Source organism: Macadamia integrifolia, chromosome 14 (assembly GCF_013358625.1).
Source record: "Macadamia integrifolia cultivar HAES 741 chromosome 14, SCU_Mint_v3, whole genome shotgun sequence".
NCBI lineage: Eukaryota > Viridiplantae > Streptophyta > Magnoliopsida > Proteales > Proteaceae > Macadamia > Macadamia integrifolia.
The window spans coordinates 16,770,415-16,783,214 of record NC_056570.1 but is presented as its reverse complement, the minus strand read 5'-3'; the positions used below and the strand labels follow the sequence as shown (position 1 = coordinate 16,783,214).

Below are 12,800 nucleotides of genomic sequence, written 5' to 3'. Positions count from 1 at the left end.
AGGAAATTCGTGGCCTCAAAGGAACAGAATTCTTGGAAGAGTTGATGCATTGTTATCAGAGCTATCCAATTTGTCAAAATTGAAAAGATTGAGAAGCTTAAACATTAGAGAATGCAAAAATCTAGAGAAAATTTATGTCCTAGAAGGAATAGAATCCTTGGCAGAGTTGGAAGCACGAGGTTGCTACAAATTAATAGAGACAAGGAGGAAGATACATTGGCAGGTCCTTTTATCTTCCTCTCAGTAACTTTAATCAAATGGATTTTTCCTTCCCTCTTCAAATGCAAAGAACATTAATAGATACTTCTCTCAATTGCTGCCAAGGCCATGCTAAAACCAAAAACAAGATTAATCAGCCCTTTAAGGTACTAACTTATGCCAAACTTGCTGCCATCTACAAGTTCAGACCTCATAGTGAAGCTCCTACAGAGATACTCCTAAATACTGTTTCTGCTCTCGAAACTAAGCTGAGGCTGGAAGTTACCCCAATTTCTCCAATTAAATGAGAAGTCAGTTGAATTCAAGGCATTGGTCTTAAATTAGAAAGAAGTTATCTTACGTTATGTAAGGAATTATAGTATAGTTTGCTATTGCAGGAAGGAAGAACTGAGATGCACAATCCCAGATCTAAGAACAGCACATCAATCCTTTGTTCTTGATTGTATGAATGACAAGGGAGCCTTAAGCACACAGGAAAAACAACAGTAGCAGAAATTATCATATCTGCACTGGAGACAACTAAGTTTTATAAAAGAAATTTCAGTAAAGAAATGAAATCCATTATACTTCATTGCTTTGAGTTCTGAACAAGAAAAAGAAGACGGAATAAGGAGGATTACTGATCAATATAATCAGAGCCTATATTTAACAGTAAACAGGGTTTCAGTTACAAGAAAAGAAAGAAGAACGACTTGAAGTCATGTTACGTCTGTCTCAGGGAAGTGAACCGATCCTCATGCTCTTTGGAGGCAGTGCCACTGAAAAATTCAGAAAGAAATTACTCTTCCTGTTCCTGAATTTGGGACCTCAGGCCTTACAAAAGCCCCACTACTCAATTCCAGAAGTTGATAACTCTTCATGTCACAGAGAATCACTCAACCAATCAGCTGATAGTCTTGCCACCTCAGACAACCTGAGACATTCACAATTTATCGTTTATCAGTAAAGAATACTTTTTTGGTGCATTTAAGCTTCAATATAAGCTAGGTAAATTCAATATATATATATATATATATATGGTATTTCTCTATATTGTATGTTCAGATAGAGAAATACACAAGAATTTAGAACCCCATATGAAATACCAGAAATTGTCTATGGTCGAAAGCAGTTAAACTACAACTACCATCTAGAGTTAGTTAGTGTAAAGATACCATGACTTGAGAAAGATAACATCCAAATTAGTATCAAGATCAAAAGCCTCATTAGCTATCTGTATAAGTCGAAAAGGACAGTGATGGAAGACCAAATAGCATTGGGTCAAGGATTTGAGTCATCCTGGAGAAAGACTCAAGATAGCAGTTTTAAAATTAACATCTGATCATTATCAATTAAGTTTGCTTTATCATCATAAGGATTTTAACCAGAAAATAATAGTTCTCATATTCCTATATAGAAGCCCAACCCTGTCCCCTCCACAACCCCCACCCCCCCAAAAAAAAAAAAGTATATTAGTAGTCTTCCCCTTCTATCTTGATGACTCCAACCTTTGTCATGGTCACTTTCAGTTTCTAACAAATATTTATGTGGATATATGCACCTGTAAGACCATCTTAATACCACATCACCTGAACAAAGTAATAAGTTACGAGAAAAACACTATATTGGTTATCAATAAGATACCTGAACAAGAAATGAGTCAGTTATTATTATAATTGTTGTTATTGATCAAATGACCAAATATAGAAGGGGATTTCAACACACTGACTCATAAGGATCACTCTTTATGTTCTTTTCCAATAAGATGGGTTAGGCCAAAGTGTGCTGGGTCTGCATGGAACTTAAAATTGAAACCAAATTGAGCCCAATGGGTTTAAATATTAAGTTCAAAAGATGAAGGTTTCTCATACACATTTGTAGATTTACCTTAATAAAACTCTTACGTCATGTGATTGTGTTTAGTAAGGCCTTTCCAACCTATACCACTCATAGGTCTGCCTTGAACTTCCAAAAAGTGTCCTGACTGGGCCTGACCATAGTGGCTTAGTGCATAATCAACAACAGGTCTCTCCAATAACATATCCTTGAATGAACTTTACCATTAAATCTCAGTATACCCATTAGTCTCTACTTTTCACCACTTCATGAAGTGATGAATCCTCGTCATAAAAATATTCAATCCATTATAGCTAGAAACTAAATGATTTTTCTTCTCACACCATGAACTTGGAACAGAAAGAGAGGGATAGGTGGAGAATGGAGGGGCACAGAAAAGATGCAACATGCATAAAATCTGTACTGCTGCATTTGTTAGTATATGGGAAACACCAATATTTATCTAGTTTATGTTTGACTATCCATTGAATATAGAAAAGGAGACTAAAAAAGTGAAAACTGAAATTCTGTTGAGATGGTATTCAGTCACACCCAAAGAAGAGTGACAGCACTGAAGGAGTTCTACTTAAAGCTTGATACCAAAGAAGTCAAGGGGAAGGCATAAGGTAGTGTATCAAGATAGTGAAAAATAATTCATGATGAAAATATTAATGGAAATAAAAAAGAGAAGATATTGCAGAGAAGACTAGATTATATCCATGGAGTAGTTCTTAGAAAATCAAGGTACTTAGGTTTGACAAGCTATTAAGTTTCGATATAATTCATTGTACAAGTCTATAACATAGAAACATAGTCTTTTCTGTTAAGATCCATAAAGTATCTTCTCAAGAGGGTTTCTGACTTCATCCCTGCTAACACCACCTGTCCGTGCTTTTGCTTGATCTAGCCACAGGAGCACAAATTTTATTTATTTGCTTAGATATGTACTAAGCGCCAACAATCGAGATGAAGCAACTTTAAGCATTCCTCCAAGAGGAAGAGGGGTGGGGTGGGGGAAGAACAACAATTAAAATAAAATCAAGTGCTTCCCAGAAATAAAACGTCTACTTTTAAACAAAGATTGAAGTTCTTTAAAAAAAAAATCACAATAGATTAATTCTTAGAAGTTGGGATAAGAAAAATATTTTCAAGCAAGCATGATATGCACTTGATACATATATGCTGAAATCTGAACCCACTCTCAGCCCAAGTTTAGAAACTGCAAGCAAGATGAAAAGTAATCTTACACATCCACATCTAATTTAAGAAGCCTGGGAACAGGTAATTAAGATGAATCACCATTTATAAATAGTCAGGATCTCACCTTTTGAAAACTAGTCTCCCGTTTTTTGGCATCCGCTTTCATTCAACTGCATACTTCCATACCATATATAGAAATCAAAGTTATATTGTGTCTTCTTGTGATTCTACTAAAAGAAATTTGACAATTCTACCAGAGTCTAAAAGGTTAGAGAAGAATGAGTACCCTTCTTTCCTATTCTCTGATTTAGATATGCATGTATTTTGTGACTTAGCTTTAAATCCCCTAAAATTGACCTTCATTTTTAGTTTCTTCTTTGCTGACAAGGTTCCACCACCTGCACTATGATATTTTGGGTGTAACTCCTCATCTGACTTTGGTTCAGAATCATACTCAACTTTGTTCTTTTTCTTCCCTTCATCAACAAAATTTTCACTTTTTATTGAATCCCATTCCCTTTCAACTGTTCCAGGAGGAATAATTACTCTGTTAGATAATTTAGATTTATTCCCATTGAGTTTGAACTTCAGTACACGTCTCCTTTTTACAAACAAACTGCCATTGCCTGCATTGTCATCTCCTGGGTGTTTTGTCTTCTGGATTCCCCCTTTGAGTATAGGTCTGCAATAATGCTGAAAATAAGTCGTGCTTTCTTTTCCTCCCTCTTCAAAATTTTTTGTTTCTACTGAATTATGAACAAAACCATATGGTGTGCTACTTGGATCCATTTCCCCATTTGATTCTTTGAGCCCATTGATATCCTCCAAAGTGCAAGGCCTCGCTTCAGTCAAAATATCTGCCAATTTCCGTTTCTTAGGTTTCCCTTTATGTTTCATAGGTCTCCCTTTATGTTTTTGTCTTTTATTTCTAAATTCCTTGGTGGAAGGCAGTGCCACAACAATTTGGAGCAAAGGATGTTCACCAACATTAGAGCTCAGACCTTTGGCTTCTCCATGCTCGGGTTTATTACAATTAAGACATAAATGGCTTACTTTCTTTAAAACTTCAGAAATTGCTGTGTCCATGATCACATCACCTGCAACTTCAAGATTTTCATCTATTCCATCAATCCGATTGGAATTCTTATCAATGAAGCCAACATCTGAATCTTCCTTATTTGCACAATTCTGACCAACATCTTTTTTATGTGATGAATTCCTAACTGTATAACTAGGCTCAAAAGGTGGGAGAATTCTGCTAACACCATTCTTCAAACAGACTTTCAAATGTTCATCTGGAAATGGCCAATTACTATAGATGTCCTTTTGACGAGCCTCAAAAACATACTGCCTGTGATAAAGACAAATCAAGGATGAACAAGTCATTCTCAAATAAAAAATCTCAGGTAAACCCAGTTAAGAAAGCAAACACTATAACACTAATGGTTCAGGTCTGTTTCATATCATGACAGTGTGAACAAGCCAAATGGGAGGAGAACCTACAGATGTAAGAAAAAACGAAGCAAAAGTGTAACCAAAACCGAAACTTGGATAATACCACTGCAGGAAGAAGCCATACCCAGAATGAGACATGAATCATTTGGAACATACGAAATAACTGACATTTATAGATGTAAAGAAAAAATGGGGAAAACAAACAGAGCTGGAATATACAATTTTAAAACAATTCAGAGTACTGTTTAATTCAAAGACATTCCTTTTAAGAATCTGTGCTAATTTGGTAGTTCAAATAAACTATTGAAATTAGAAAATAACATGGTTGAGTATCCTTGAGGAAGTTCAAGAATCATCTTATTTAGGTATCATGATCAAACCAGTGCCTAAAAGGGTGGAGCTAATCTTCTGAAACCTATGTTGCAGAATGTAATTGAGCTTCACATTCCACATCAAAAATTTATATCATATGTACTAAAACCACAACGAAGGGGACAACAATGATGTCCAAGAATGAAAAACAAGCTATCAATAAGCAAGCTGAAAGCAATATAACAAATAAAATCATAATACCATCATCAATAATTTATGCATGCAATGGATCATGAATATCATGGTAACATTGCCGAAAAACAAACAAAAACGAGCTGAAACATGAATAATACCATTGCAGCACAGAAGCTACACCCAGAATGAGACATCAATCATTCGTAACACACACAAAATTGCAAACAATTGGATGGCAAGATAAAAATGGAAGACAAACAGAGCTAGAAGATAATAGTTAAAACAACATCTCAGAGCACCATTTAATTTAAAGAAGTCATCTCATATGAATCTGTGATTTTTTAGTTAAATCCAACAAACCATTGAAATTATAAAATGAAATGGATACAAAACAAACCCATCTAAGAAGAAAAAAATTCAAAATCATATCCTCTAGACAATCTTATTGAAATCAAAACCCAAGTGGCAGAATGTACTTGAGCTTCACCAGCCGCATCAAAATTCCATATCATATGTACAAAAACCACAACCAGGTGGACAAAAGTGAAGAAACAGACGATAAAGAAGCTGCAAAGTGCAAGCAATAGAACAGAATAGTTTATGCATGCAATGAATCATGAGACTCCACCATGAGCATAAGATCAAAGATATAGTCTCTTCCAAGGAAGAAAGAGTAACTCAAAAGAACAAATAAAAAATAAAAGGAAATAAACCCAGAAGAGAATATGAGTATGTTACCTTATGGAAAATGGGTTAGTAGTGTTGTCCCTTATATCTTGCCCATCTTTGGAACACATCTGTTGCTCTAAAGAATGCTGGAGTTCTGATAGATTTTGCTGCTGAGGCGACATATTGAAGCACCAGTCCTAGAAGTTTTCACAACCACACTTCACGAAAAAACGAATTAATTTATCAATCTCATATCCAAGGGAGCTGGAAATCTGGTCAAAAGTCTCAAGACACCACAAAATAAATGTCCCTTGAATGTGAAAACGAAGTTCCATAGAAACAGAAACAGAAACAGAGAGCAGATTAGAAACCCCAGACGTTATAAGGGTGTAAGAACACAAGAAACAGCTGAAGCTTTTGAAGGGTTAACAGAATGAGACCACATGGATTAGATAAATAAGTCAGAGAGAGAGAGAGAGAGAGAGAGAGAGAGATTGGTCTCAGAATTGCATAGCATACTATGCCGAAGGCCAAAAATCAAAGGTTTTTTGGCACAGCTGAACTTAAAAACGTGGGCTTGTGTGAGGAAACGTTGGTGAAGGAGAAGAAGAAGAAGAAGAAGAGACACAAGGGACAGTAGGGAGAAGGTATCGAGAAAGGTAGAGAGTTCGCTGTAAGAGTAATTTGCATTCAATACGGAGGAAGATCTTTGTATTGTGAGGAAACAATGCACTGGTAGTCGGTCGGAAGGAAGGAGAAGCAGCTTTTCTATCTATTTATTTCTATTTTTTTAATTAATTTTTGTCTTTCTACCTGTTTCGGATTGGTCAAGAAAAATGAGATGTATCAAGTTTTTCCTGTGATAGGATAGATTTTTAAGCTAAACATAGCATCTTAATTTTGAATACCAGTCCGCCGCAGGAAACGCCCAGGTTATACCGGTGTGAAAAGACTGCCTCGCCCCCCTTTGATATGCATTGAATATGCTCCTATGTGCTCTCCTATTGGGATTCGACTTTTCTCCTTAGCGCCTATCGCTCAGATCGGCCCATATCTACTTGGGCGAACGCCATGTGTCTAGACGAAGGTCCAACGCTTTGAAAAGAGGCACGGCGAATGAGACGTTGACAGAGGCACAAAAAGCGAGGCGTCAAAAGTCGTTGGATCCTCGCCTGGACACGTGGCTCTCGCCACAGTAACTATGGGCAAGACCTGGGGCAATCGGCGCTCAGGAGCCAAAGGATCTAGATCCCTCCTATTTGGTGTTTCCTACTCTAGACCTGCAAAGTTCTCTCGCCCATAGGATAATATGTCACATTAAAGATATCAAAAAAAAAAGGTGGGGAGGGGTGGGGGTGGGGTTGGGGAGAGATTTCTATCTAGTTGTATTACTACTACATTAGCATACAGACCAATGAAAGAGTGTGTAGAAGCTTCAACTACAGGACGATCTTTTTCACGTGGCCCTATGTCTGGGTGTAGGGGCTCACGATTAGATAGCATTCTTTCACCCCCCCCCCAATCCCCAAAAAAAAAAAAAAATTCTACTTAAATTTGAAGGTTTGGACATAATATGACCTCAAAATATGCCCTAAATCATAGATTTAACAAGACAATTTGACATAGCTCAAATCAAGTTTCAAAATAAACTAGAAAATTGGGGTAATTTCTTAGAAATGGGGAAAACAAGTATAAAGATAACAAGGGTGAAAAATAATCATTTATTGATCTACGATCAACCTTTTCTTGTTGCTGATCGTAGACCACTCTCTCCAAATGGTCAAGTTGATTTACCATTAGCACCCCTGTTGAGTTTTGGTTTTCTTGTTGCTTCAAAAAAACCACCTTGAGGCTCAAAAAGGATTAGTGGATGATCACCTCTTAGAAAAGGCAGGGACATAGAGGCACCATACAAGAGAGACAGAGGAAATTAGTATGGAAGCAGGGAGAGAGAAGAACCTAAGAGATGACGAACAGTAGGATAGCCTAGTGGTGGTAGTTTCGGCTTGTGGAGCTGACACCCAAGGGAGGAGGTCGAGGGATCGAACCCTTTCGTACGCATTGTGTTAGTGTGTGTGTGTGTGTTTTCTTATTTTATTCTGTACCCACCTGTGGGTTACCCAGATGTTTAGGGCGAACTGGGGATTGTGTGGATTAGGTGCACGATCTCAGGTTCGATTCCCCATCTGTGCATCCGTGATTTAAGTGGAGATCATGACGGTAGGTTGCTGTGCTAGACAAGGTGCATGTAAGTTGACCCGAACACCTTGATTAAAAAAAAAAAAAAAAAAAAAAAAAAAAAAAAAAAAAAAGAAAAAAAAAAAGAAAAAAGAAGAAGAAGAAAGAAAGAAAGAAAGAAAGAAGAAAGAAAGAACCTAAGAGATGAATCGAAGAGGCACCATCCATTCCTAAGGCAGGTAGAGTCTCATAATGAGGCAAGCAACCCTGCAAGAAGGTTTTTTAAATCTTGGCTTGGCCTGGCCTTCTTATGAAACTCCACGACCCTCTTGGTGTCTCACTCGCTCAATTGTAGAACTCTTTCACTTACTAGAGAACTTCTAACTAAAAATATGACTTTTTCAATGATGCACCCAAAATGTAAAGATCAACCATTCAGTCTATCCCTTGCTCTAGTCAAAACACACACACACACGTGCATACACACGTGCACACACACATATATAAGAAAAAGAATGTTAATGTACCTTATGCCTACACATGAAAAAATGAAACCAGATTATGAAAAGATTAACAATTCAGTCTATCCCTACACACACACACGCACGCATACACGTTGAGAGAGCTGTTGTAAACATTGTAAACAGAAGGAAAGAGGAAGTAAAGTTGGGTATTTAATGCCAATGTGAACGTATAGCATTAAATGCTTAATGTCATAATTATATTATTTTCCTTTTTATTTTTTATTTTTGATAAATACATTTTATTATTTTCCCATTTGAAAGAAATCGGTCACGAGATTGTAGAGACCATATTTTCCTTAAATGTGATAATCAAGCCTTTCAATTCGTGTCCACTAGTTCAAGTGCCTTCCAACTTCGGCTTGTACTTCCATCAAGCAAGATATTGTGTTTTAAGTCTCATTTTTAGTAGTAATGGATCTTGATTTGAGTTAAGTAACTCCAAAATTTAGGAAAGATTGGTTGGTGGGAGGTTCATACCTTAATATTTGGTGTTGGCTGTTTGGGATCTCCATGATAAGGTGGGAGGTTCATACCTAATCAAATGTGCTATTACCAAGTCTCCTTCTTTATATAAGTTGTCAACGTCAAGAATCATAGGCTTCCTTGAAACGGTTGTTGGCATGATAAAGTCACTTGTTCTTGCTCTTCTTTGATGTGGTTGACAAACTTTTCTGCTTCCTTGCTAATTTTTCTTGGATTAGGAAGAGGTGCTGCGATTAGATCGCTAAACATGAATCCAATCCCTCCTGGTTACTTGAACACGAAGAATCAAGAAAACAACTGTTAAATCACATACCTAGAAACGTTGGGTAGATCCAGAAGAGCAAAAAATCTGTGACACCCCGTGTCCAAACACAACTTCTTGCCTCGGGTGCCAGGTCATAGCAGTGTACTGAAGACAGATGGGTTGGTTGCTTGGCAAAGGGTGCGTACACCGAGGGCAAGGTTACCCTACTTTGTCTCTGTATGTGAACTCAAGTGATGAAAGGAAATAGGTCGACTCTGAATTCCCAAGGTCATGAACCTAGCTGACTTCAGGACCCGAAACAAATGACTGTTTGGTGGGCATAATTGAGACCACCGGCAGGTCACCCATGTCACCACCGGCAGGTCACCCATGTCACCACCGGAAAGCCGGTGCCCACCTGCTGGTGGTACTGAATTGTAGAAAGTGTGGTACTGACCAACTATATCACATCGGTGAGGTTGCTTGCAATTTGCTATGTTCCGGTCTTGCTCTTGTTCTTTCCTCACGTCACTCTCTTGCTAAGAGCCCAGGTTGGATAGGCCTACCTCAACATTCTTAGATTGTGGGTCCCACTAGCCCACTGGCATGGACCAACCATCCCCATAGGCTGATAGGGCATGTCTTGCTGGTCCTATAACACTAGACATACACATAAGTGGATGGGCCCACATAGCAGTATAAAGGATTAATTCTATTTAATTTTAAAGCCTCAAGCCAGACAGGCCTTAGTGATTTCAGTTAACCACTATAAAAAGGATTCCATCCTCCCATTTATTCATTTCTTACCTTATGAAATTGGTGGAGAGGGAGAGGAAAAGAAGAAGAGAAGGGAAAGAGAAGATTGTGCATGCATCTGAGGTTATTGTCCATGGTTGCTGCACTTGCTCCTGCTATTGTACCAGCAATTGAGGTGAGGGTATCATCTCTGATTTGTTCAATTCACTAGCATAGATGTGCAATCAGCCAAGTTTCCCCAAGCATACATCACCCCAGAGTTGAGAATCTTGGATTGCATGCATGGAATGTTGTTCCTGTAATAATTGGGTAGAACACAGGGTTTGAATCATCTCTGTAGCCACCCAAAGTTGGGTTTTGGGCTGCATGCAAGGGATTCATCTTCCCTAAAGCTGGAAACCTAACTGTAGAACTTAAATTGGTGAAGTGTGTTTGTTGTACATGTCATTTTCATTAGTGTACATAATTGTAATTATCCTTCTAGTCACCCACAAGCTGGGTTTGAGCTTTATATGTTAAGAAATAGGCTCCTAGAGATGAATTTGGAGGACTAGTGTGGTTCAACGACCTAAACCCATCTCTGGAACTCTCTAAATATAGGGGTTTCACATGTAGGGTTGAGATCATGTAATTGAAGATGGAAGTTGAAGTCTTACATAATGTATTGCCCAATTAACCCACCTAATTTGTGGAATTCACTAGAGGAAGTTTGGTTTCAATTTTATGTTATTAAATTCCTCTCTATTGCCTATATAATTTAACAATTGAGATGTGAGACACAATTTTAGCTTAATCCGTAGCTGATATGGGGTATTGCAGTACCTCATCCAAAGGGAAAAATTGGATTGTAGGTTTGTATAGAAATTGAGGTTAAGAGCTATTGGGTTCAACCCCCTTTTTGAATTAAGTAGTCTCAATTTCCTCAACAATTGGAATTTAATTCCTTAAAATTTCATGTTACCCAAATTGAATATAGGACTAGTAGTTGTAAAATTTGGGATCCCAGATCGGGGCCGTTGGATTAATGCCAGGCTATCCTTGACCGCTTTTGCTCATGGCAGTATTAAATTAGTGAGGGAAATAGGTCGAAGCTGAATTGGGATTTCCATTCTTAGTCTCTCTCTAATGTCTGTTCAATGCATCCATTCACACTCAATTGGGGCTGAATCATGGTACAGACATACACCTAAGGTTGTACATCCTCAGATGAGTGGTTGTCATGTTGGGAAACCCAAGCCAGCAGTGCCCATACTTGTATACTGCTGAATGTTCAGTAAGGCAGCGCATGTTGGATCTAGGGTTATTTCTTCTTGTTGAATTGGAAGAGGAAACCCACTTAAAATTTATACTTGTGATGTGGGGCCTGTCACCTGCTTGTGACCCTCTGTAAAGCCTAGTATAAGGGGTCAACGAGTGGGGTCTTTGTGGGCTGTAAATAAGGTCTGTGTAGGTTTGTAAAAGGAAGGTTTTGATTAGGGTTGTTAATAGTCAGCAGTATACTTTAAATACTAAAAATATACACTTGAAAATAGTTAGAAACCTAATTTACCAGCGAGGATATGCGGTGATGAGAATTCAGTGAAAATCATCAGATTACGATATCGATGAATGGGTGATTGTGAGTTTCTTTAATAGAGTGTTTCCTATATATTTTGTATCATGTTTGCACATGTGTAACGGAATGGTGATGTTATGTGTTGCAAAGTATATCTCTATTATTGCACTTGTGGATGATTGGATATGGATTGTGTGGAAGTGGACTGCGGATGTGAACTGTGATTCAGATAGTTTGGGGCACGGTGTGGTCGAGGTATGTTTCGGTACCATTGGCCCAAAGGTCAATGGATGTATGGATGCTATTGGCTGATTTGTATGCATTTAGAATTGACTGAGCTAGGACCACAACCCCCGTGCTATAACCCCTTGCCAATAGGGGTAAGGTATTGGCTGGCTGATGTCAATCGGTGGTAGCTCGGACGAGACTACTACACCCTAGTTAAGATGTGTAGACACCAAATTTTGTCCCCCCCTCGGCAATGATGAATTATGGGTAATGAGGAGACATATTTTCTCTGAAGTTGAATTTTCGGCACAAATCCAAACTATTCCAGAACTTGTGATTGGTCAAAATTTAAATGATGCGGGGAAGGTGACTGGAAGTGGCCATTAATACCTTTTGCTAGAAAACAATAATCAAGCCTAACTAGTGTTCGATTCCCATATCATTGGAAAGTATTCGGACACACGGTCTCATTGATATCTTGTATGAAAAAAACGGATACCCAGGTGTGTTGTAATGCCTACTTGAACTTTGAACCAATTAAACCAGAAAGAACCAAACCCTGAACCAGGTCAAGCCCTGAACCAAACCAGACCAAACTCTGAGCCAGACCAAACCCTAAATCAGACCAAACCCTGAACCAGACCAAACCCTAAACCAGACCAAACACTAAACCGAACCAAACCAGATCAAACATTGAACCAAACCAAACCCTAATCCAAATCAAAACCTGAACCAGACCAAACCCTAAACTGAACCAAATCAGACCAAGCCCTGAACCAGACCAAGCCAACCCAAAACCAAATCAAACCAAACCAAACCAAGAAAAAAACAAAAACCAAATCAAATCAAACCAAACCAAACAAAAACCCTAAACCCTAATCAAAACCCTAAACCCTAATTTAAACCAAACCCTAAACCTAACTAGAACCCGAACCTCTAAACCCAACTAGAACCCCAACCTAAACCC

At 38.2% G+C, this 12,800-nt stretch overlaps 1 protein-coding gene across 2 annotated transcripts; it reads right to left on the bottom strand.

The window, feature by feature from the left end:
* Positions 1-757: 757 nt before the first annotated feature.
* On the bottom strand, positions 758-6,672 carry LOC122061258. Of its 2 annotated transcripts, none has more exons than XM_042624473.1 (4): positions 5,935-6,672; positions 3,521-4,585; positions 3,359-3,404; positions 758-1,132 (listed from the first exon to the last, which is right to left on the bottom strand). In XM_042624473.1, exons 1-3 carry the CDS (start codon positions 6,045-6,047, stop codon positions 3,401-3,403), a joined length of 1,182 nt encoding a protein of 393 aa, XP_042480407.1. In that variant the 5' UTR covers positions 6,048-6,672; the 3' UTR covers positions 758-1,132; positions 3,359-3,400. The 2 variants fall into 2 exon arrangements, with proteins under 2 accessions (XP_042480407.1, XP_042480406.1); XM_042624472.1 differs by having other exon boundaries at positions 3,359-3,411; positions 5,935-6,671.
* Positions 6,673-12,800: the final 6,128 nt, after the last annotated feature.

Excerpts from the sequence above, each read along its gene's own strand:
- LOC122061258 (XM_042624472.1), bottom strand. The coding sequence starts at position 6,047 with ATGTCGCCTCAGCAGCAAAATCTATCAGAACTCCAGCATTCTTTAGAG. Across the intron at positions 4,586-5,934 it reads ACTAACCCATTTTCCATAAG|GCAGTATGTTTTTGAGGCTC; the intron begins GTAACATACTCA and ends TCTTTATCACAG. Across the intron at positions 3,412-3,520 it reads TCAGAGAATAGGAAAGAAGG|TATGCAGTTGAATGAAAGCG; the intron begins GTACTCATTCTT and ends ATGGTATGGAAG.